The sequence below is a fragment of the Trifolium pratense genome, linkage group LG4 (assembly GCF_020283565.1).
Source record: "Trifolium pratense cultivar HEN17-A07 linkage group LG4, ARS_RC_1.1, whole genome shotgun sequence".
Lineage (NCBI taxonomy): Eukaryota > Viridiplantae > Streptophyta > Magnoliopsida > Fabales > Fabaceae > Trifolium > Trifolium pratense.
In genome coordinates, this window is record NC_060062.1 from 28,778,695 (window position 1) to 28,803,732 (window position 25,038).

Here is a 25,038-nt window from a genome sequence, read left to right on the forward strand (position 1 = left end):
TTATTATCAAAAAGTTTTGCAAATTCAAACTTCGTGTTTATGAAATATTGAATATATAGCGCAACATTAAGAAAAAAATGTGAAGTGGTTAGATTGTAGAAGAAAAAAAAAACACAATTGAAATGAAAAATAACTTGTGATGCTTTGGTTAAAATATCTATAACGATATATATTAAAAAATGTGAAGAGGTTGGATATGCTAAGGGAAAAAATGTCATTGAAATGAAAAATTATTCGTGATGCTCTGTTGAAAAAGTTGATCGCAACATTAAGCATAACAATATACTATAAAAAAATTTCCCACTTAGCTTGAAATCTCTAATTGTACACACATTTTTTCTTCAATTGTTGAGAGAAAGGATGGGCTAATGTCTTTGACGAAGCTGGGGGTGGTGTAATTAATTTGACCAAACTAATTAGCTTGGGATCTCTAATTAGACATATTTTTTTATTTATTTATCAATTGGTTAAGAAAAAGATGAGTATATTTTGAGATTTGTACTTATGCGCATTTTTTGTCTTCTTGGATTGGGTAGGTAAAAAATGAGCTAATGTTTATAACGAAACTGATATTGCTATTAGTACTTTGGCCAAACCCATTAGCTTGATATATACACTTATACGGACATTTACTTTTTTCAATCGCGGAGGAAAATGATGATCTAATGTCTGCCTTGATCATTTGTTAAATGAACAATGTTCATTCAATTATTTTTCTATTGTTTTCTATTATATTAGTTTAAAATTTTTGCAAATATATGCCCATCATGTTAATAAAAAAAGTTCAAAAGTATAAAGTTTGAATGACCGCATATTTGGCCATTGACGTTTATTTTAGGTTTCAATCTGGTCTATTATTCCTAAAATGTTTCAATTTTGGTGCCTTAGGTTTATTTTAGGTGACCATGTAAAGTCATTTCCATCAAGGGACTAAATATCGTATTAAATAAACGTAAGGTACCAAATGTTCCATTAAGTATATTTAGTACTATTCATAGATATATTAAAAGTATAAATTTTGATTTTATTTATTACCAAATGTGTAATTAAGTCTATTATGACTCACATAATTTTAAGTTTATACAAATTCACCGGGTAGCAACATTTCATAAGTGCTTACGTAATGTTATTTTCAAACACCTTAGTTTATGTAGGTATTTTTAAATATTAATATTGAAACCCAAAGAGGTTATTGAAATTTTATAATCACATATCTTATACTATAAGATACAGTGCTATAAGCACTAAAATACGCTGCTAATCCAAAAGTAGGATATATATATTTTAATAAGCTCCTCCACACACACACACACACATATATATATATATATATATATATATATATATATATATATATATATATATATATATATATATATATATATATATATATATATATATATATATATATATATAGAAGTATATTGTGAAGCAATGAGACTATTATTTTGACCAAAAAAACTAAATCATGTTACCAAAGAGTCTGAAATTAATAGAACAGATTAATCCATACATTAATAGTCAAGACTCATAGTTGAAGTACATTACACGGAAGTATCACACAGGATGTTCAAAATACATTACATATAATAGCCTAAACAAAACAAACATGGATGCATTGTCTTACAAATACCAAGAAAACTATTAATAATCATTACATAACTTCCAAAACCTACCATCTTAAGCAGCTCCGTCGTAACCAAGTCAAGGTCCACGGATAATCATCACATTGAGGTAATGCGGCGGGTCTTGAACCGAGCACTTCAAAACATCTCCAGGCATCAACTGAAGCTCATCCTTGAATTCATACCAACCATCACCGAGATATCTTTCATATTTATAGCGGGATGAGGTTAAGATTTTGCAGTTGATCACTCTTCCTGTGTTGATATCTCGAATATAAATCGTCTTCTGAGTTGGCCGAAGAGCATGTTTGGATGTTAGGTTGGGAAAATGCTACAATAAAATGGAATTAGGGATATATGAATTGAAAGAAGAGGTAAAGTTATAAAGCAAATTGAACATTATTGTAATATAAATTGTACTTACGAAAACTTGATTCTTATATGCCATAGACTCTGTGACCTTCACATCAAACTGATTATAACGATTCGGATTTTCATCATCAGCAAAAACATCATCATCATTACCATCCAAAACCATGAAATCATTTGCAGCAAAAAAAAGTCTACAATCCTCATCCTGTTCATTGTCATCGTCATCGTCATCTTCATCACCTTCATCTTCATCTTCATCTTCATCATCGTCTTTATCGTCATCCTCATCAGAATCAGAAGATAAAATGATGAATGGGCTTTTATCAGCAAGATCTTCAACAGTATTAGCAGTATTGGCAGCACTTTTTTCAATCATATGAAACTGATTATCCTTAAATTGAAAATCAAGTATAACAGATGTGGGTTTCTTGAATCCAAATGCCTTGGCAACTATGGAGGCACCACTGAGATACCATATTCCTCTGCTACATTCAAGTAAGACCTGACATTCTTGTTTCCTACTGTTTATTATCATGACAGGATTATCAAAATTAATGATAGTTTCAAAGTTTTCCACAAAAGTAGGGCAAATGCCAATTCTATCCTGCATTTAATATTATATTGAATCATTAGATATCAACAACTTACTGAATATTAATTGTTTCAAATAGAAAAAATATGTGTTCAGATATAAGTAGTTGCATAGTAGTGAATACCTTATATGGATAAATAACAGTTTCGAAGCGACTTTCTGGATTAAAAGACCAGCCACCAGAGCTGTTTGATAAAAACATTACGAAGATATACATTAATGTAAAATTAAATAATAATTTTAAATTTATGTTGGCAATATACTAAATAGCATAAAAAAAGTTACCTGTTAGGATAGATTGAATGACTATGTTGAAAACATTTTGGACGCTCTTCAATTGATCCAGGCCACATGGTAAAAGTGTTATCTTCGCCTTCAAAGTATAGGGTCACAGTGGTTGGTACCTTTATGCCGTTCCTCTTGGCAACAACTCTACCATCACTAATATAAAATTGATCATTCTTCTTCTTGAAAACAACCATAGTGCTTCCGCCGTCTTTATACTTATTTCTACTCTTAATCCATCCATAGTAATTGAAGTTCATTTTGGATACATACTTTTTAGCAAATACAGGACACATATAAATTTCCTCCTAATATAAACAAACAGAATATTATCCATTAATTGAATGTGTCAAGTTGATAATGAAAAAATTCAAATCAAGAACAATAACACAATAATTGCTTCATGAATATTACCTTAGAAGGATGTACTTCAGCTTGGAACCAACATGTTACTTTGGATTGACCACGAGTTTTGTTTCTTATAAAAATTGAAAATGTCAGCATAAACATAAAATGATAATGTATATATTAGGGTATGCATCAAATATTTTAACTTGAAGGTCATACATTTGTAAATTATTGAAACACTAAGAAAAAAAACTTCAAGAGGTTGACACATATTTAGTTGTCGAAAACATATAAAGATAATTTATGATACAGGCGTCTTAATGGACCAAAATTGAATTTTGTCTGAAATTGTACATCAAAACAATGTTATAAAAAGTAAGCATGTATGAAATCCAACCTCCTAATGATAAAAATTAAATCATTTTGCTATAGACTGATTTCATTCCAAAAAAAGTAACACAATATTGGTCTCAAAGGAACTTCACATACAAAAAATTACGCTAACAGTGGTTTATATTTTCCATCAGGGGTGAGGGGAGGCATCTAAAAACATTTTCCACATGATAAAATTGTCTAAAAATTAAAATTTGTACCATATTAAGTACTAAAATAACCTAAAGGCAAATATACGTTCGTGCAAATAGTAATGGTTTATGAGGGTTTGAATAAATTATTTTGATGTTATGGTATAATTCTTGTCTATTTTTGAAACACTAAGAAAGAAAACTCTAACCTAATCAACTATTTATCTTGAAAACGACATATAAAGAGATTGAAAAACATGTGTATAACTGACAAAAACTATTAATTTATTTAACTAAAGTACAGCTGACAGATGAAGATACAGTATACTATATTATCCACAAATAGATTCAGACTTCAAAGTCATATGAAATGGTCCCTCATGTTGTCGAAAAGTACAAAACAAAACAACAATTGAAAACGACAATACCTGGCCGAAGATGAAGAAGCCATTATCGAAATTGAACGGATACGATTTGAAGAAGTGAGTTCAAATCGTTACTGAGTCTTGACTTTGAAGGAGAGTTGAGGAAATCGAGTGGTCCTCATGGTAAGGATAAGATGAATGGATAGGGTTTTGTTTGTTTGTCTCACACAAAGTCAAAACCGATGACTTTGGTGTATGTGAATGAGGACAATACAAATGGGTTGTGGATCTTAAGTCCCATTTTAGGCTTCAAAGAGATCCATTGCTCAATGGTTCTATTCGATCGATACTTACACCCCCCAGACAAATATTATATCAAAAGTCTTTGTATTTTTCTATGTTTTATTTGGGTTGCAATTAGAAATATTTATTTAGATATAGTGTTTGTATGGGTTGGCTTAATGGATCGAAATATATACTCATTTTTTTTCAACAAACTTCTCTAAAATAAATGACTCCCATATAACAGTGAGTAATAAGTTTGAACGTTGAATTGCTATGTGGATTGCCTTACAGATTGACAGATGACGTATTTTTAATAAGACTGAAACATAATTTGATTCCAAAAATATGTTATTTATATTCTTTATGTTTTACATCGGTCAATAAAAATGGGCAAAAAAATCTCACATATATAACAGTGATCAATAGGTTTAAAACCCGGATAGTAATGAAGAAATGTTATGTATATGTATAATGAAGACAGTGATCCTATGTATAGTCATAATGGGTTGGCTTAATGGAGCGATCTGCATACTTGTTATTTGGTGCTATAAGTTGGTTTGATCTATATCCCTTTCTTTATGTCTCAAACTTGTCAACAAAATTGGAACGAAAAATCAATAACATATAACAATGAGCATTCAGTTTCACTTCAGGATGGATAGATAAGACTGCAACCTTGAGATGCTTACGCGATGAAGATAATAATGAAGAAATGTTATGTATATGACGATTGTCTGCAAGTTGCCAACCGTGGTTAATGTTGTAAAGTACCACCATATTGCCTAATTGAGGTCAAAATTAAGTCACACAATGAAGCTTAAAATCCTATGTGGATTGCCTTAGAGTTTGTCATCTGTCATTTTTTGAATAAGACCGAACCTCTGTTGATGGTTAGTATATAACCTAGTTCCAAATAGGATTTTAGGACTGGTTCTAAAAATAAATTGTTTTTATGTAGTTTTACAATGAGATGATTAAAATAAAATTTAAAAAATATATTGATTTAATTATTTGATCAAACACCTTGGTCTAAAGGTATGACTTTCCTCACAATTCGTGTTAAATATAAAAAAAAAAAAGTCATGTAATTATGAATATGCCACCTAAAATTCTATGTATAGTCATAATGGGTTGGCTTAATGGAGCGATATGCATACTTTTTATTTGCCGCTATAAGTTGGTTTTATCTATATCCACTTCTTTATGTTTTAAACCTGTCAACAAAAGTGGATAGAAAAATCAATCACATTTAACAATGACCAATAAGTTTAAGTTCCGGATGGATAATGTCGTAAAGTACCACCATACTGCCTAATTGAGGTCAAAATTTAGTCACGTAAAGAAGCTTAAAATCTGTTGTGCAATGCCTTAGAAAAATATATTGAAGTACTTGATAGCTAAAATGAAATTATTAAAATGAAAATTTTAAAATATAAAAAAATTAATTATTCGATCACACACCTTGCACTAAAGGTCTGACTTTCGTCACAAATTGGGTTAAATATATAAAAATTTAAAAATAAGTCATGCAATTCTAAATATGCAACCTAAAATCCTATGTATAGTCATAACGGGTTGGCTTAATGGAGCGATCCGCAAACATGTTATTTGCCACTATAAGTTAGTTTTATCTATTTCCATGCAATGGTTGCGCGCATGTCGCCTTAAGAAACCATATGTTATGTTTACTTTGTCTTTGTCACAAATAAGTCATATAGCACGATGTCGTGAATTCAATAAATATAAGTTATGCGATGAAAATATATTGAAGGGTTGAGATTTGGTTTGTTAAGAATTTTTTCTTGATCTTTTGACAAATGATAATGTACAAATGAGTATAAAGGTTTTTCTTGTATATGTTTCAATTAGAAAACATTTTTTAGGTTGATACTCCAATTTCCGGACTCCATTCCGACCCGGTGTTTGAATAATTTCAGCCAAAGGAGATTCTTCGACGGGACCTTCAAGCACTAAATAATGATGAAAAGATGTTATATAGTCGCCCAACCACTTGTCGAAGATCTGCATAGTATAGTTGACAGAGTTAGGAAAATGTTGATAACAAATATGAAAAAGTAATAGTAATCAAATGAGTTAATAACACTAAAATACTTAACTAATTCTTCTCTGAATCCATTTGAGTTCTCTTTTAAAACAATCTCAAATCTTAATGGTTCAGGGACTTTAGTAGATAGGGAGTGAAATGAAGGGAATTCATCAGGTGGGCATGATTCTGTCGAAGGAAGCAACATGTAAAACATACTATCACCATAATAAACAAAGTTAATTTCATGATATTGGAACTGCAAATTAAAGTGTTCGCGTAGCTTTGTCCAGCCGTCTGTTATTAGAGGTTGTTGAAGAGATTGATTCCAATGCAGGAAATGTAAGTCATTCCCTGCATAAACTTTCCAAACTCGACCCAACTCATCAAAGTACTTATGAGCAAACACAGGATCAATCTCACCAAATGGCTGCAATAATAAAGGATGAAAGTACTGATAAATTGACTGCAACTATGATCAAAAAAACAAACAAAAGACAAAAACTAAGAAAAATTAAGACTTACAACATCTTTGACATGGATTGTAGTAAATATACACTTTTGTAACCTGCTAGCCATAATTGTATTGATATCTTCATGAGCACCTGTAGCCATGTATGCTTGCAAAAGGCAGTGTAGAACTAAAAAACACAAAACAGTGCAGTAGATATGGAACTTCAATCTGCCTCATATATAGATCTATGTGTTAGTCTCATGACATAATGAGCGGTTGAAGGTTGGTGCAGCTTATTTAATGCAGGATGTTGGGAAAATAAACATTTGACTCATCAGATAATTAATATGCCACCAAACACTTTGACAATGCAATAATTTTGGAATAACTAATTGAAGCAATAACATAAAGGGATATACGGAAACTGACATAATAATATAAATTGAAAATAGTAAAGGACCACTGCCACTGGACCTGATTACAAAAGTCATCAACCCTAAATAAAGTACCTAATTAAAAGACTACAGATAATGAGCCAAGCTGAAACTTTAACATTTGCCCTACTTAAAGGCCCACTGCCACTGGGCCACAAAACAACAGTATTTAAGCCCACTGCCACTGGGACAAACTACAACATATAAAGTTATTTCAACCTAATCATAATATTAATAATAATACTAACATAAGAGTAATTCTAACACCTTCAGCTTAGGGGATCTTCTCAATCTTCACAGCCCTCTTCAATAACTTGATAGGAGCATTGTCATCTTCAACATCTTGATCTTCATGTTGAGGGGACACTCTCTTTGCAAAGGATTTCTTGCGCTGTCCACATGGCCTGCCAGAGGCTGAAGATTTCACGCTCACATCCTCACCGGAAGCAGAGTTCAGTGGATTGACAGCAGAAGCAGATTGTTGAGTAAACACAACAGAGGTAGTTGCCTTCACAGCATCAACAGAGGTCATCTCATTCACATCAATAACAGAGGTATTTGGCTTCACAGCCAATGCAGAGGTCGTTGGGTTAACAGCAGCAACATATGTCAATTGCTTATTTCCATATGTCATTGACTTAACAGAAAAAGAAGTATTAACAGAATCATCGTCAAGATTAACAACAGATTCTGAAAATTTCAGCATCAAATCTTGTGAGACTTCAACGGGTGTTCCATCGACAATCAGACCCTTTCCCTTTTCAGAATCCCCACTAAAGTTTTGACATTCCTAAACAACATCAATAACATAAGGCATCCAACTAACCAAACTATATGTTATCAACATAAAACATAACTTTTATATGTCATTAAGCTTAAACAGTGGAACAAAGTCATTTATATAGAACTCTAAAATCCTAAAATATGAAGTCAAACCTTGTTAATGATTGATACCATACCGCCTAATTAGAAATAAATAAATAAATTTATATTGTTACCTGAGAAAGTACATTTGAGGTGCCACCAACATAAACATCTTTCCCTTTATCAAGCAGAGTACTCAAAGAACCACCCTCCTACAAAAGTCAAGGTGATAGGCGTTATAAAACATAATAGACAATAAATGTCAGAATATTAATAAATAGGGTAATAAGATAAAGGCATACATTTCTTTTTTTAGTACGTACAGCATCCTCACTATCCCACTTGTCCTTAAACTGCTTAATGATACCATCATCGGTACAAATCTTCCTAACACGAAAAGATTGCTCAAACCTTGGATTTTGAGAAGGTTTAGTTTCAACCTTAAAAAGCCAAGTTTGATTAACCAATGAGTCATCAATCCGAGGTGGCACAATCCCCTCACCATCATTATCCTATAATAAAAAATTGATATTAGTAATTTATATTTCCAAGTCAAATGATATTTGAGTAATAAAAAAAACAAATTAACAAAGAAGCATACAGCATCGCCAAGTTGAAGCATATCGGCACAAGACATATTAAATATCCCACTTGCTTCTTTGTCAAACACAACTAAAGTGGCTGAATCAGTATGATCCATGACTCTGAGTTTGACACAAAACCTGAAGCATAATCAAATAGTTAATAATAGAACATAACTACAAAATACATGAACCCTAAATCAACCACATGTGAAATTAGCAATTTTCATATATAATTACCTAGGAACAACCTTTGGAACATGCCTATTACACTTTTCACAAAACCATAACCTTGAATCTGGTATAACACCTTTACTGCAAAAACACGATGTATACCAATAACTATCAGGATTTAAAATCCTCTTCACAGTAGCAGATACAACATGTGATGATTCCTATAAACCAATAAGCAGTAGTTCAATAAAAAGTTTTTGCATATTGATAAAAAACATCATAACATATGAAGTAGTTTAAATGCTTACTTTTGTAGCATCCTTGAGATCTTGCAATGTTGCCTTGGGAGTATTGTACAGAAACTCATCAAGTGGGGTCACAGTTGGCTCGTTACTGAGTTGAGTAAAGGTCAATGGAGAAGGATTCTCGTCGGAACCGCTTTGACTAATAAACACATGAAAGTTAACTGAAGTCACTACATATGTTTAGATACAAATGAGATTATTAAAGTAACATAATATAAAAAAAACTAAGGTTAATTCGTTTAACACGCACCTTGCCCTAAAGGACTGACTTTCTTCACAATTTGGGTTAAATAGCAAAACAGAACAATTCATGCAATTCTGTATGTGTATCTTGTCTACAAATTGCCAATCAATAACTTCAGATTTAAAATGAAACAACATATACATGTTTAGAAAACAGTGTTCATTATAAAAGGTATGACAATAAACAAAGTCATTGGAAAATAACAACCTTGGAAGGTCTTCGCTTTTGCAAGCTGAACAATAACCACAGCATTGTTTAGATCACCAGCTCCAACAAAGGTATTCAGTTCATCAACATATGGACCAAAAAGTGTACACTGAAGCTTATGCCTAAAGTAATAAAATCCAAAATTGTATAAATAGTATAACTACCAATAGTTGAAATTAAGAAATTGAAACACTTAATGAAAGTCAACACAAAGGTAATAACATACCCATCAGCTTCCAAGGAAATGACATTCAGCTTTGTTGTGCTACCATTTTGATTAGTTATTTCACGTTCCTGACCAATCTCAGTTAAGAAACCAATTACATCTGACATAAAGTTCATAAAATAAATTTATGTTAGCAAATAGATAAACACTTTAAATAATACAAATAAAAAAATATAATAAAACTCACCAACTAAGAAATCAGTGTCATATAAACCACCTACAACTTCAGCAATTGGAACAAAGGTAAATGGAGATTTCACAATATCACAATTTGACAACCTTTGAACAAAGGAGCCAAACTGGAAGTTCAGTTTGTATGGATGATGTGTGGTCCTATAACCTCCATTATTGGAAGCCACACCAAGATTTTCAAAAGAATACACTTTTCCCTCAATTAAATCATGTTTAAACTTGTAAATAAGAGTTTTTTTGATAGTCGCATGAATCTTAGCACCATCTGAATCCATCAACACCATTTCAACAGAAAAAGGAACATTAGGTCGATTAAAATCACTCACTTGCCAAAGTCTTATGATCTTTGCTTTCAAATTCCAAGTTGATCTATCAGAATTGATCTCATCAATGTTTGAAAACATGTTACGATTATCAACAGTCAAAGCCATATTGTAAAATAAGTTGAAAATTTTGATCTATAAATTTTTTTGATTAAAAAGACAGAAAGGCAAGAGGCAGGCAAATATGTTGGCTGCGGTGCAAATGTCTGAATGAACTAACAACAGTATAAATAGCAAGAACACAGAAACCCTAAAAACAATAAAAAATTATAAAACCAATAATAATGAAGGCGGGAGATTTGGAATCCGAAATTACCTTAGGGTTATGCGTGGAGGGAAAATTTGCTTTCCTCAGAGCTAAGTGTAGAAATCTGTATTCGGGTTTTTGATGAAGCACCGATATAGCAATTTTCAACATTGGAGAAAGGGTATACGTAAAGAAGAAAATATTGAAAGCCAGATTCGGTTTATGTTTGAATGAGGTGGAAGACTTTGAATTTGAATTTCAAACCCGTGAAGAAGGTTGCATAAATTTGGGATTTTAATTTGTTTTTGGGTAAAAGAATGCTCAGTTGTTTGCCAGAAGAGGAAAACATCGCAGAGAAAGAAAACGACTAATCAAAGCTTTCTTCTGCACTCGATTTTTTTTTCCGTGCGTTTTGGGCTTAACAAACATGGGCCTTGCATTTGCGCTGGATTTTAAGGCCCGTTAATCATTCATTCACAAATTTTTCCCTCCAACTCCCAATTTGAAAACATTGCCTAATTGAGGTAAGAATTTTGGAATTTAATGAAACCTAAAATCCTATGTGGAGGGGCTTAGAGATTGACACTTGTCTTTTTTTGCTATTTTGTGTTGCTCATTTGTGTAGTTTTAAAGATTCAAATATATAGAGTTCAGATTACATTAACTTTCATTTTTATTTTGTTTTTAGTTATTGAAATTTGAAGCACAAGTGCAAGGAATCGTTCACAAAGAATCTCAACCAAGTGTATTTTTGAATTGTTCACAAACATTCGGAATATTGTAGTACATTGACTAGCTTAACATATTTTGGATTGTTGTCTTCAATTGTTTGTTATTTTTTTGTTTGGGTTATAATAATATTGATACGAAATTTTTATCTCCCATTAGCGATGACCAATCTCTATAGAAGAATCTGTATGACACATAAAATATATTTTTCTCTTTCAACCAAATCGTTAATTATTTTAATATAATGTAAACACAGGATCCGTTTAGGCTGCACATCATATTAAATATAATATATATGGTCATAGTATCATTTACAAAATTATTTTTTCCTCATAACCATCACATCACATTTTAAGTAATTAATTAGGTTTAAAGATAGACTTTCTTAGTCATCATATAATGTTTTGAATAGAGCTTTCATCTACTTGTTGTAAGTGAAAGTTAAGTATGATGTATGTATAAACTATACTATATGACAAAGCCTAATGCCCTTTTTATAATCTAAAAAAAAAAAAAAAAAGCCTAATGCCCTTTTCTCACCACCCATTTCAAAGCCAACAAAACCGTAGTTTTCTTTCCAAACAAGGACACACATATCACGTGTGTAATGAAGTGCAGAGATCATTTATATTATATCTTGCATTTATCTTGGTAGGCGAACCACATTATCCGCCACTTCACATTCACCAAAATTTAATCCATATAACAATTTCATAAAGATATTTATATATGTGCTTGACTTGACTTTTCTCATGTCTTCTAAAAATAGAGAAATAATATTTTGAAATCTAAATTTTAATCCCAAATATAGAGTCTTTTAATTCTTATATTTTGTGTAAGTTGTAGAAAATATTGTTAATCTCAAAAAAAAATTCTTCTAAGATGTAGCAGATAAAAATACCGTATATGTGTCCCCATGAGCTTAGCTCAATTGGTTGGGACATCAGCATTTTATATGCAGGAGCCAGGGTTCGAACCCTGGACACTCCACTTATCCATCTTTAAAGGTGGAATTTCAAGCCACTAGGCTACCTGACCAAAAAAAAAATACCGTATATGTATCTTCTTATACCAGCAAATTCATTCTATCTTTCTTAAGACATAAAATTGTTAAATCATTTAACCCTTTTTTATGATATTGATGACATTCTTAAATAATTTTTTTATAATTTTAACTTTGATGTTTTTTTTTTTTACTAACTTTGATGTTTATGCTTGATATGAAATAGGAATATGTTGAGATAGAGTAAGAACGACAATGAAAAATAAGAATTTTTGTATATTTTATTTTTGGGCTTAATAAAAAAAATTAATTTTATTTTGAAGCTTCAATTTTAGACTTTTTGAGATTTAAAGCAGTCACCCTCTTCGTCTTATCTTAAATTTGGCTCTGATTTTGACTAATGTTCGTTTAATGAGAGAGTGAGGTGTACTAATTTTTGCTATTTACATTTTTTACACCAAGATATAAATATTAAATTTTTATATATCATCATTAGCGATGACTAATATTCAATCGTCAGGAAATTTACTTGTGAGATACATTAAATGAGTTTTATCTTTCCTACCTAAATTCTCTCTCTAGGAGGCATAAATTAAACTTTTTTATTATGTGTTTAAGAGATTCAAAATTTTTATTACTTAAATCTATTTATTGTTAGTTCATTTATTTATTTATTTAATTTTTTTTTAACTAAACAAACTTAATGCATTTCATTAATTATCAAAAGTCAATACATGAAGGAATAATCTCAAATCTATGAAAATTAGAATAAACTCAAAATTTATTTATTTATTTTAAAATACAATAAACTCAAATTTGCAGCACCAACGAGAATTAGGTCTGACTGTATGTGACACGTCGTTAATCAAAATGATAATAGAAAAAATTATTTAAATTAAAAAAAGTTCAAATTCACAGCTGTCTAGGTGGCTTGAACATTTTTATATTTTAAAAGTATGATAGACTTAGAACGTGAATCCCACTCCATCCTCACATCATTTTGTTTTATTTTCTTGTTAAGCTTTACAATTTTTGAATTATTCCTTTTTTGAATTATTCTTTTTTATACTTACTTTCACACACTTCTTCCAGCTTTCACACTTCCACCACATTATGTTTGAATTGGAGTATTTTAACGAAGCCTTATGATAGTTAAATTGGTGATAGAAATGGTAAACATCGTAAAAGTATCTAATTTTTTATCTATTGACAAATATATATCTCTAAAATTATAAAATGTTAGAGAATGGTATCTCTATTAATTTTTTATTAGAATATAAAAATTTATTGTATCAATTAATTAGAGGATTCGATCTATATTAGTCACATATTTATATATACAATATTGATGTTGAGTCATGGTTTACTCATCAAGATGATTTGCTAATCAATATACATAAATATACGATTTTAGATTTTTGTAAAATTCAACATATATGATCTATATGATATAAGCTTTCAATCCAACGGTGGATTTTGTAAAATTTGAATTCGTTAAATCATTATTGAGCGGTGTAACATTACTCAAATGTTACACTGGTGTAATTTGATCCCTCCCCTTTTAACAGATATTATAAGATATTTCTAATTTTCTAACTTGTTCATTGTATTTTTTTTTTGTTTTTTTTTTCTCACCACCAGTTTAACCTGGTTCGGGGATCAGTTCTGGCATCAAGTGGTTTCAGTCCCCTCCTGATCGCAGTTGCGGGAGATCGAATTGTGATCCTCCCTACCAAGTTCAACGTCAATCACCACGTACTAAACCATCTAACGATTGATAACATGTTCATTGTATCTTGCTCACTCACTAATACATGCATGTTTATTTTTCCAAACAATAAATAAATTAATTTGAATGTTAAATAATTACAACCAATTAAAAAATTTAAATTCTTTAAACAAATGGTAGAAATTCAATTTATATCTCAGGAAGACACATTTTATGTGCTTAGTCATGCTAAACCCACTCATAAGGGTTGTATTTGTTCTAATGCATTGTCATGCAAAATATTCATACATGTATTATCCCTTATAACTAATTTAGTATTCTGTCTGTAAAAAAAAAAAACTAATTTAGTAATTTGAGTAAAAAAAAAAAACTACTACTCATTCCGTTCCAAAACTTTAGTTTTTTTGGAGTTTTGCAAGAGAAAATATATTTAATTAATGTTAACTTTTGTAAGGATATAAATGATAAAGTATCACTAAATGTACATTAGTTTCTTTAAAAGACTAAAGTTTTGAGATAAAATTAAAAAACTAAAAAGACTAAAGATTTAGGACGTAGGAGATAATAATTTAGTAATTCTATCTTTTTTTGCCTTTGTAATAAAAAGTTTAGGTGACTAGTATATGATGCAATCATGGTTAAGCTTTCGGTTAGATTCCTGCAACACATAAAGGTTACTAGTAGTAGTGGAAATGGATTCAATGCATTCGTTTTGATACAGTCCGTGCATTAGAGTCGTCTGATTAACATCAAACAGTTCACATTTAAATGCAGTTAAAATATCAAAACTCTGATTTTTTAATACTGATCGTCGGATCTTGATCGAACGGTCTTGATCTTACTGACTGCAGGTGCAGTCACAGGTGTCGACTGCACCAAATCCAGGTCCAGTAGTGTTATCTTACCCACGTGACCAAGTATGTGGTTGGTTCTGGACAAAATTAATTTTGACAGAATTGAGTTTGACAGAGTTAATTTTGATATAATTGAGTTTGATAGAATTGATTTATGTTTGAACATATTCATACATAAGTGAGTTAAGCAAAGTATTTAAGTGTAAAAATCAATTATAGAATCAGAAGCTTTGATTTCTAGCTTAAAGTAGAATGCTTTTGAGAAAACAAACAAACCATAATCAATTCTACACGTCTAGAATCAATTTTGGCCGCTCCAGAATTGAAACCAAAACACTCTCTATTATTTAGAAAAAAGTGCATTCATTACTTTGTATTTCCGTTTTCCAAAAAAAGAAAATGTTTTCAATAAAAAAATTTAATAAAAAAATCAATTTAGTTTTTAAAATATCACTTTCCCGACTTATTCTTTAAATTATATATATATATAAAATAATAAGTATATTCTAAAATATGTGAAATCTTTCGATATAATATTTAAAATATATAAAATTTCGTCAACTTATTCGCTAATATATTAATAATAACACATCAGATTAAACTAATTTATTTATATAATATTTTTTAAAAACTATTTATTGTATTTATATAGTTTTTTTTTGTTAAACGAATCATATTAGTAGTTTTTTTTTTTTGACATAGAATCATATTAGTAGTTAGTAATTAGTATTATTAATTTTTTTAACAATTTAATATTGTTAGTTTTTACAGTACTATGGAGGGACGAAAGACAAACATACACCTGATCTTCGTATCAGTCTACTCTTGTTATTTTATCCACTACAGTTACCAATCATCCTTATAAGTTATAACCCTATATAGCTGGTGTATTAAATTGAAGTGATATGATAATTTAAGATTAAATCAATGGTTTATTAAAAAAAAAAAGCATACTAGCACTTGATAAGGAGAATAGAAGAGGTACTCGTGAGTTTAACTCAGTTGGTAGGGATATCGCACTATATGTGCAAGAGCTCGGGTTCAAATCTAGACACTCGTACTAATTCACATTTAAGATGAATTTTTTAGCCACTAGGCTACTTGACAAAAAAAAAAAAAAAAAGAGGATATTTTATATTGAAAGAGATCTTTTTAAACATTTTAAAAGTTTTTTTTTGACAAATAAACATTTTAAAAGTTAACTACATATTTTACGATAAAATATTATTATATTAAGTTTCTTACCAAGTAGGTTTAAATCATATTATTTTCCTTTTGTTTTTCTCTTTTGTAACCAAAAAAATAATATTAGGTTCCTTACCAAGTAGATTTAAACCATACTTCATCCGAACATAATTATAAGAAAAAATCACTTTTTAGGTTCATTGAAAAAGTAATGTATCTCGTCAATAATATAGACTGAATACACTATTTTTTCAATGAATCTAAAAAGTGTTTTTTTTCTTATAATTATGTCCGGAAGAAGTATCTTTTAGCTGATTTTTGGGTCGGACACCGAGTTTTTTTATTTAAAAAAAAATGATTTTTAGCATTTTTTTAAAATTAAATAAAAAATCATTTTCAGATCTTGTAATTATAAAACCCATGTGTTTGTTCTAAAAAAAAGTATGTGCCCCATATCACACAAATTCATTTTTCCATATAGTAGTAGGTGAGGTGTGGCTAAGCTGGCTAAGCTACATTAAATGCAAAATCTTCAAAACCAAAACAGCAAACAACATTAAAATTTCCACCCAACATTGTCTATACTTATCCATCCCATAATAACCCAATCTTTTCATACTTGTTTTGTCTTTGTCCTTGTCCTTGTGGAGCCATGGAGCAAGAAAACCAACATCAAGTCATGATTGTGCATGATAACAATGATGAAGAAGTGGATGATTTTGCTTTGAAAAGAAAGGACAACAACCTCGTTACAGATGTTGTTGTCACATCCTCTTCTACTTCTTCTTCTGATAGCATGAGCAATGGTGATAGTAGGCATCATAGCAATGGAAGAACTTCAACAATTGTCACCGACCCAGATGAATCTTCTTTACAGAAAGAGGAAGAAGTTGAAGAGAAAAGAAATGTTGGTGAATGTAATAGTGATTTTGGTGATGATAAAGAAGAAGATTGTGTACCTGTTGGACTTGGACTAGTAGCTGAATTTGTAGAACAAGAAGCAACAAATGGAGAAGAAGTCAAAATAACTGATGCTACTCTTTGTTATGAATCTTCTGATATATTGCAGAACAAGTACAATGTTTACTTTGACAAACAACAAGGTACACCCTACAACTCCTGTTTTTTATGTACTATGTTTATAGTATCCTAATTTAGAGGATTAACAAAAGATAATACTTTTTTTATATTTTAATATTTATGATTATATTAAATCACAGTTTTTATGTGCTTGTTGTATCACTCTCATACAATACTTCAAATTTAATTAAGTTCTCAAGTTTTTTTCTGGTGTTAAGCCTCTGATTCCTACGGGAAAGGGGCCCCAGTCGCGAGATAAGTAAAATTTGGCCAAAAATTGTTTTCACTGGGAATCAAACTCGGGTTCTCCCGAACAATTCATCTCTCTCATTAACCACTAAAGCATCCAAACGTCTTGGTTTAAGTTATCAAGTTTAGTGTTAATTGTTTGTGACACTATTTTATATGTGTGGTTAAAGACATTACTAGATCCATAATGGTGTTATGAGTGAAAATTATTTTTAAGATAAGTAAATTAACTGGAAAAAACCCAAAAATAAATTACAGATTTTCTGCTTTTGACATCTAAATTAGACATGAAATTTTCTTGGTTAATAAAAATTATGGAAATTAGTTTCTCTTCTCTGATTTTTGGTACATATTTCATCACTTTTTATGGATGAAGGAGTTTGGAAATGTCACCATTGCACATGGTCGACCAAGCGATTTGACAGTTCTTCGACTGTGCCAATTTGGAATCTTAAGGGGTACCGTGAAATGCCGATGAATATCAATACTTTGATTCAACATGGACCTTGTTTTGTTTGGGAAACTAAAGGTCAGTAGTAGTAGATGCAAAGATTTATGAAGCACACAATTGCAGTTCTGACCGGCATAGTTGAACAGCCTTTCAATGAGATGGATTCTGAAGTTACTTCTATTGCTAAATTTGTTCGATGATATTATGACAGTTAATTTTTCTTAGTTGCCTTAAAAAATTTAGGCCCTGTTAGATAAACAACTTAATTAAGCGCTTATAGCAAAAGCACTTATCATATAATTGCTTATCCATAAGTCGTTTCTATAACAAGACATAAAATAAAGTTGAACGATTTTTATATAAGCTATAAGCTGTTTTCATAAACTATCCTGAAGGGTTTATGAAAATAAGTTGAAAACAACTTATAATATGTCATAAGTTGTATCCATAAGGATTTTGACTTTGTGTGAATGGATGCGTTCTATGTATCGTGAGGTCACCAAACCATATCTTTGATACTTAATTTGGATATCTATGATTAAGTAATCCTAAATTTTTATGTCCATGAACAATCTTATGTGAAAAATTGGAACTGAAATTGAAATTTGTTTCATGTTTGCAGGCAATGAAGTTAACGGACATAACAGAGTTCAAAATGGCGATGCTACCAAACATGAGAAGAGTAAATTCGATGAACAAGTTGAAAATTCAGATATTCAAAATAGTTTAAGCAGAAAAGTCGAGAACCAACATATGAGCATCGTCGTTGACAAAGTTCCTTCAGGTTCAGAACAATCTGCTTCACATGATTCATCTGACAGACAAGTTACTACACCGGCTGTGAATTTCTGTGAAGAAACAAAAAAGGAAAGCGACTCGAAAAAAGAAATTGACCAACAAGAGAAAGAGTTTGATGTTGAGCTAGTAATTGCAAAACAAGAGACACATGATTTGTATTGTCCTAATTGCAAATCATGCATTACTAAAAGAGTTATCCTCAAGAAAAGAAAAAGGAACATTCATGTATTAGACAAGAAAGGCAAACGCGATAGGTTGGACCTTGTAGTTGACGATAATGTGGCTAATAGTACTACTACACCTGAAGTCAACCAAGGTGATTATCCAAATGTAATATCTGAAATTACTACTCTGGAGCCACCTGCTGCTGCTGCTGCTGCTGCTGCTGCTGCTGATGATGATGATGATAATGATGATCATCCTGACAAAGAAGTTGAAGTATTCAGATGTTTATCATGCTTCAGCATCTTTATTCCTAGTGGTAAGAGACTTATTTTTCCTATGATGCAAAACATAATGTGGTCTTTGATTTTATGTTTTGCTCATTTTTATTTGATTAGAGGAATAGTGACTAAAGGGAATGTGAACTACCTAAGGTTTGATGACTTAAAAAAGAAATTTCAAGCAAAAATGTCCCATTTAAAGAGATTTGATAATGATTTTAAGACGATGAAAACACAAGCATATCTTCTTGTTGAGGTGTTGGACATGTTTTCTACAAGAACATTTTTACAGCACATGTCCTATTAAATTTTTTTATATGGATGTACGCCATATACAATACTCAAATAGAGATTACACCTGAAAGACACTTCTGATGAATGAAATTCATGTAGGTTCCACTCCCCTATTTGGTGAGACCCCATCTCAAAATTAGTGGGACCAACCCACATCAATTTCACTCAATAATTGTGTGCTGAAAAGAGTATGTTATAAAGAGTCTATTATTGGTACTAGTCTGTATATACCCGTGCATCGCACGGGACATTTATGAATAAGTGAAATTTAATTTAAAATTTATGTATGAAAATAAAATTTAAAAGTTAAAGATCATAAATAATTAAGCCTTTGAATTAATATTGACTTAATTGCATATTTGGTCCGTTATCTTTATTTTAAGTTTCAAAAGTTGGTCATCTATGTTTAAAAGTTTCAATTTGGTCTTATTGATGTCAACTTAAGTTTGTCCTTTTTATTTTTAGTTAATTACGTCTAAAAATTTTATGTGACACCTTTCTAAGTTGTCCACACATGCAAATTTGTTAGCTATATGAACGATTTAAACCGAAATTTGACTAAAATGACTAAATTGAAACTTTTTAAACTTAAGGGATCATATTGAAACTTAAAATAAATATAAGGGACCAAATATATAATTAACCCTAGATCTGTCCTAACTTAGCTACACATTTGGTCCTTTACGTTTATTTTAGGTTTTAATTTGATCTCTTACGTTTAAAAAGTATCAATTTGGTCCCGTACGTTTTCACCGTTTGTATTAGTTAGTCTTTTTTGTTAGTTTTGTTACATGTGGCAGACAGTTTGCATATGTGGACAAACACGTGGACACGTGTATAGTTGAAACGGTGTTAGTGAAAAAAACTAATGGAAATGACTAACTAATGCAAATGGTGGAAACATAAGGGACCAAATTTATAATTTTAAAACGTAAGAAATCAAATTAAAACCTAAAATAAACATAAGGGATCAAATACATAATAAAGCCTAATAAAAATCACATTTTTTAAAAATATCTCTGAAAAATAAGTTACGAAAATGATTTTTAGTGTTTTTTGAAATTTTGTCATTCAAAAAAGTTTGTAACAAAATGATGAAATATTTAAAATGACATTTTAAGATAAACTATTTAAATCAAATTTTCATTTAAATCAAATTTTCATTTGAAGTTTTTATAAAAAAAAAAATTATTAAAAATAGTATAAAAATTCTGAAAGCAAAGCAAGAAGAAAAAAAAATCAGTCACATTGTGTGTTAGTTAAATAAAACTCACAAATAGTAGAAGTAGGTAGTGAAAATATTGGGAAGGAGAAGTCAAATAAAATAATTAATTGGTGTAAATGTGAGAGAGATAGGAAAAAAGTGATGGAAGCCGAAGAGTTAAAATGTTTAGGCGGGATAATGCAAGTTTAGGCGGCTAAACTTGTTTGCTTATGTTTTGTGTTTTAATATATAAAGGATTTGTTTTTCATTGTTCATGTTAGTCCATATTGTCAGGCGTTAGTGTCTGTGCTTCCTGGTGAAGGCTAAGGAATGGTCTGATATCTCTAACAATTATCATCTTAACATTTTTGCATAAATTAGTTCTGCACATACTAAAAGTTTTCTTATGATGTGTCTTGACTGATCTATGGTGATTATGTGCTTATCTTATACATATGCATATGAGCCTAATAATCTCTTTAATTTCGACAGGAAAAGGTTTCAATCTGTTCCGTAATTTTGGTGGTGCCAGCAAGCAAGAAAGTTCGCAAAATCCTTCAAGTATAACTGCAAGCAATTTGCAAAATTCTTCAAATATACCAAGCTCAAGCTCCAATCAAAATTGGTTCATCTCTTTATTTACTTCAACTAAAGGGAAAACAGCCACTAAGCAAGGTTTTCTTTGTTGTTCTTTTCATTATTGTTACAGTAAATTCACTTGCATGATGATGCATTTCAAATTGTGTCTATAGTTTCTTGAGTTATTGAATTAAACCATGTGCTAACTGATAAGTATTAAAAAAACATGCACTTAAAACATTTTTATAGCTTGAAGTCAATTTTACTTTAGACTAAATTTATTTATAATGAAATATTTATATCTCTAATTTAGTTGCCTGTTTTTCTCTATATAGCAGGTGACACTTTCCACGAACCTTCTCGAACTGGTCCTGCTGACCTGCATCAATCAACAATTACTTCAACTATACCATCCTCCCCTGATATCAGTCATCCAGAAGGTCAACTCGCTGATGCAGCTCCAATTAAGAATTCAAAACGGACGCCAGATGTTAATCACGGACATGGATCGGTGAATTCTACAATTTCCTCAAATGGAGTGCAGAGTGTTGTGCAGGATTTCATAGATTTTTCAGAAAAAGAGCAGTCACTAACCAGAAAACCGAGGACCGACAACGGAGAGAAAAATAAGACTTCAGTGGATACAATTAAAACAAGTATGCATGAGATTTTAAGATAATAACGTCTTTTGTTTTAATATAAGTTCTTTAAAAGAAGCGAATCTAGCAAAATGATGCCGATACTCAATTGAGCATTAGAATTATAAAACCTGCATAATTGTCTCAGTATGTATAACATTTTTATATTAACCTTTATTATTCATTCCATTGATTCATTTTGTTCAATGTGACGGTACTGACTTCACTATATCACTCGCAGATACTGTTGAAGTTACGTCCTCAATGAACTATTCTAATGGGATGGTATCCGAGTACAAGAGTGTTAACTCGGTAACTACTACTTCAAGTGAAACATTTGTTAGTTCTAGAGAAACCACAAAAGGCGCCATTCAGAACCATTATCAAGAGAAACCTGAATTACTTGTTCCTATAAGTGTAACTGTAGGGTCTCTAATCGTTGAGAATTCACCGAATGATGTGAACAAGCCGCTTGAATTTGTTAAGAATAATGATTCCTCTTTGAGGCAAGGTGGAGCACAATCACCATTTGACAGCACACGTTCTCCAATAGATGCTACGTTTCCATCGAAAATGGATAGTACACTGATTGAGAAAACGAGAAACGAGATCAATGAGAAGATAAATAATTATGTTGGAAAAGAAAATAACTGTACGTGCATGAAATGATTATCTTTATCAGTTAGTTATCAACTTACAAAGATTCTTTCTTACCTGCATCTCTTGCAGATTTTCTTCTCATTTTGTGTAATAACTGTAGTTGTTATTGCTTTGTAGATGATGTGATTGTTGATGTTGATAGAGAAGCAAATGAATCAACAACATTGCAGACAGAAGATAATGTTCCAGTGGATGGTGCTATTGTGACAGATTCACAAACTCAAGTAGGTATTGGTGCACAACCAAGAGATGAAATTGGTGAGCCAAAAAAATGGGAAATAGTTAAAAGCATTGTGTATGGTGGTTTAGTTGAGTCAATCACGAGTCTAGGAATTGTCTCATCTGCAGCTAGTTCCGGTGCTACTCCATGTAAGTATTCTCTCTCTCTCTGAGTGTAGATCAGTTAATGCATTTGTTTCACTATCTTTAGCTAGAAGTCACAACATTAAGAAACCAATTTATTTGATTTTGTACACAACTAGGCATGCTTATCAATCAAAGCTTTTTATCACAAACATTGATGATACTTAAAGAAGCTTTTTTCCCATAATACTCTTTTTCTCCAGGTTTATTATATGATTTGTTTAATTACTTACTAGTACTAGTATTTGACTGTACTTGTGAGGATTATTGCAAATCTGCAATTTTGATTTCTAATTTAAAAGCTAAAATTTGGTTAGTGACATCCAATTAATTCTCTGATCTTGTGTTCATTGCAGTGAATATTATTGCATTGGGATTTGCAAATCTGATTGGTGGACTTTTCATCCTTGGTCATAATGTGAGTTCATAATTATGAATTGTGTTATAATGTCCCTTTCCCATTCTTTCTTCATATTATTTTCATGCATTAAAATATAGCCTAAGGACAAAATTTAGGTGCTTTTGGTATGGTTCTTAACATAACAAACTATGATTTCCTCAAATCCATAATTTTCTCAAAGTTTGTTATATCCACAAAAAGTGAATTTAATGTTAAGAACCATACAAAAAGCACCTAAAGAAATGCACCTAAGTTTTGTCCATAGCCTAATTGGCTCTACATCATCACCCTATATGATGAGTTGTATTTTTCTAAACGGATTTTACTTGTCTAAAGCGAGCTCTCACGTCACTTTAGAGAGTAAAGTAAGAAATCTTAACCATTAATGAAAAAATAACTATTGAAATTTTAGTAAATTCATGATTTCTCATATATGTACATGTTCATGTAATATCAGACATTGATTTTTTCATCAATGGTTGAGATGTCTTACTTTATCCTAAAGTAAATTGCTCAGTCAAACAATTTTTTTTCATAGTGTATCAATGTAACCTCTAATAGCAGAATTCATGTGTTTTATGATTATCATGTTGAGTAAAACAAATATGATTATCATGTTCAATAATAAAATGGAATATTTACCTTGATTGATTTCATTTTCTTCTCTCCAGCTTAAAGAGTTGAAAGATAACCACTCTAGAGGGCAACAACAGCAAACAAATATTCAAGATCGGTATCAAGAACAACTAGGAAGCAGATCGAACTTTGTGTTTCATGCAGTTATAGCTGTTCTGTCATTCCTAATATTTGGTTCTGTCCCTCTTATTATCTACGGTGTCTTGATTAATAAGAACTACTATGACGAAGTTAAGCTTGCAATAGTGGCAGCAACTTCTGTTGCATGCATCATTCTCCTTACTATTGGGAAAGTTTATACAGCAAGACCACCAAAATCTTACATCAAAACTGTGTTATACTATGTCACAATGGCACTTGCAGCCTCAGGAATATCTTACATAGCAGGAAAATTAATCAAGGATCTTATAGATAAGTTCAGCCACTCAGAGTCTGGTTTTGCTATTACCATGCCTATATCAGAGACAAATATGGAAACAGCATGGATGTCATACTGAAATAGTTGAGAGAACAAGAACTTCAGAAGGAGCTTGAGGTTCTTAGTGTTAGAGGGATCTTCAAAGGAAGTCCCTAGAGGACCTTGGTTAGGAAAAGTGTATTCCTCTCGTCTTAAATATAAACAAAAAGTCAAATATATTTGCTCTAAATTTAAATCAAATAGATTTGACTTTTTTCTTCTTATATGTAAGATCGGAGGGAATACTTGTGGTAGTAACAACTAACAAGCAACCTTTTTCATTTGATATTTCATCTTAAGTTTTGTTTTATTGGATTCTTGTTAGTCAAAATATAAATAAGAAAAGAAACGATTTGGTTACTTTGAGAAATTTTTTAACATTTTACAAATAATTAAAAATATCACATTATTTTCGTTCTGTTTTGTTTTTGAACTTTTAGACAGAAAATGGTGAAAAAATGTTTTTTCATCTCCTGTGTAAATATTTGAAAAAAAGAAATTAATGTCAGGATTCTATCCACACCCTCCCCCTTTGCAGGTCAATATATATACCTCTCCTCGTGAGAAGAATAGAAGGGGAACTTGGGAAGCATGT

At 30.9% G+C, this 25,038-nt stretch overlaps 3 protein-coding genes across 6 annotated transcripts; 1 reads left to right on the top strand and 2 right to left on the bottom strand.

Moving 5' to 3' along the window:
• Nucleotides 1-4,972: 4,972 nt before the first annotated feature.
• Nucleotides 4,973-7,099, bottom strand: LOC123922419. The gene is made up of 4 exons (XM_045975137.1): nucleotides 6,966-7,099; nucleotides 6,514-6,870; nucleotides 6,271-6,418; nucleotides 4,973-5,178 (listed from the first exon to the last, which is right to left on the bottom strand). Exons 1-4 carry the CDS (start codon nucleotides 7,053-7,055, stop codon nucleotides 4,973-4,975), a joined length of 801 nt encoding a protein of 266 aa, XP_045831093.1. The 5' UTR covers nucleotides 7,056-7,099.
• A 335-nt stretch (nucleotides 7,100-7,434) lies between these two features.
• On the bottom strand, nucleotides 7,435-10,552 carry LOC123922420 (replication protein A 70 kDa DNA-binding subunit A-like). Its single transcript, XM_045975138.1, has 10 exons — nucleotides 10,117-10,552; nucleotides 9,930-10,029; nucleotides 9,704-9,825; nucleotides 9,497-9,587; nucleotides 9,256-9,385; nucleotides 9,014-9,168; nucleotides 8,794-8,914; nucleotides 8,495-8,704; nucleotides 8,327-8,404; nucleotides 7,435-8,118 (listed from the first exon to the last, which is right to left on the bottom strand). Exons 1-10 carry the CDS (start codon nucleotides 10,550-10,552, stop codon nucleotides 7,603-7,605), a joined length of 1,959 nt encoding a protein of 652 aa, XP_045831094.1. The 3' UTR covers nucleotides 7,435-7,602.
• A 6,082-nt stretch (nucleotides 10,553-16,634) lies between these two features.
• LOC123920207 (membrane protein of ER body-like protein) lies at nucleotides 16,635-24,803 on the top strand. 4 transcript variants are annotated; one of them, XM_045972402.1, is made up of 9 exons: nucleotides 16,643-17,294; nucleotides 17,897-18,049; nucleotides 18,594-19,250; nucleotides 21,203-21,385; nucleotides 21,625-21,945; nucleotides 22,169-22,579; nucleotides 22,705-22,956; nucleotides 23,307-23,368; nucleotides 24,022-24,803. In XM_045972402.1, the coding sequence occupies exons 1-9, from the start codon at nucleotides 16,844-16,846 to the stop codon at nucleotides 24,481-24,483; spliced, it is 2,952 nt and encodes a 983-aa protein (XP_045828358.1). In that variant the 5' UTR covers nucleotides 16,643-16,843; the 3' UTR covers nucleotides 24,484-24,803. The 4 variants fall into 4 exon arrangements, with proteins under 4 accessions (XP_045828361.1, XP_045828358.1, XP_045828359.1 ...); XM_045972403.1 differs by having other exon boundaries at nucleotides 21,628-21,945; XM_045972405.1 differs by lacking the exon at nucleotides 17,897-18,049 and having other exon boundaries at nucleotides 16,635-17,294.
• The last annotated feature ends 235 nt before the right edge of the window (nucleotides 24,804-25,038 follow it).

What these genes read in the sequence shown, in the direction of transcription:
- LOC123922419 (XM_045975137.1), bottom strand. Translation starts at nt 7,055, where the DNA reads ATGGCTACAGGTGCTCATGAAGATATCAATACAATTATGGCTAGCAGG. An exon ending in CAATCCATGTCAAAGATGTT is followed by an intron (nt 6,871 to 6,965) that starts GTAAGTCTTAAT and finishes TTATTATTGCAG; the next exon opens with CCATTTGGTGAGATTGATCC. An exon ending in ATGGATTCAGAGAAGAATTA is followed by an intron (nt 6,419 to 6,513) that starts GTTAAGTATTTT and finishes TATACTATGCAG; the next exon opens with ATCTTCGACAAGTGGTTGGG.
- LOC123922420 (XM_045975138.1), bottom strand. Translation starts at nt 10,552, where the DNA reads ATGGCTTTGACTGTTGATAATCGTAACATGTTTTCAAACATTGATGAG. An exon ending in TCCTTTAGGGCAAGGTGCGT is followed by an intron (nt 9,386 to 9,496) that starts GTTAAACGAATT and finishes TATTAGTCAAAG; the next exon opens with CGGTTCCGACGAGAATCCTT. An exon ending in GTTCCAAAGGTTGTTCCTAG is followed by an intron (nt 8,915 to 9,013) that starts GTAATTATATAT and finishes ATTATGCTTCAG; the next exon opens with GTTTTGTGTCAAACTCAGAG.
- LOC123920207 (XM_045972402.1), top strand. Translation starts at nt 16,844, where the DNA reads ATGGAGCAAGAAAACCAACATCAAGTCATGATTGTGCATGATAACAAT. An exon ending in AGTGGATACAATTAAAACAA is followed by an intron (nt 21,946 to 22,168) that starts GTATGCATGAGA and finishes TATCACTCGCAG; the next exon opens with ATACTGTTGAAGTTACGTCC. An exon ending in TAGTTCCGGTGCTACTCCAT is followed by an intron (nt 22,957 to 23,306) that starts GTAAGTATTCTC and finishes TGTTCATTGCAG; the next exon opens with TGAATATTATTGCATTGGGA.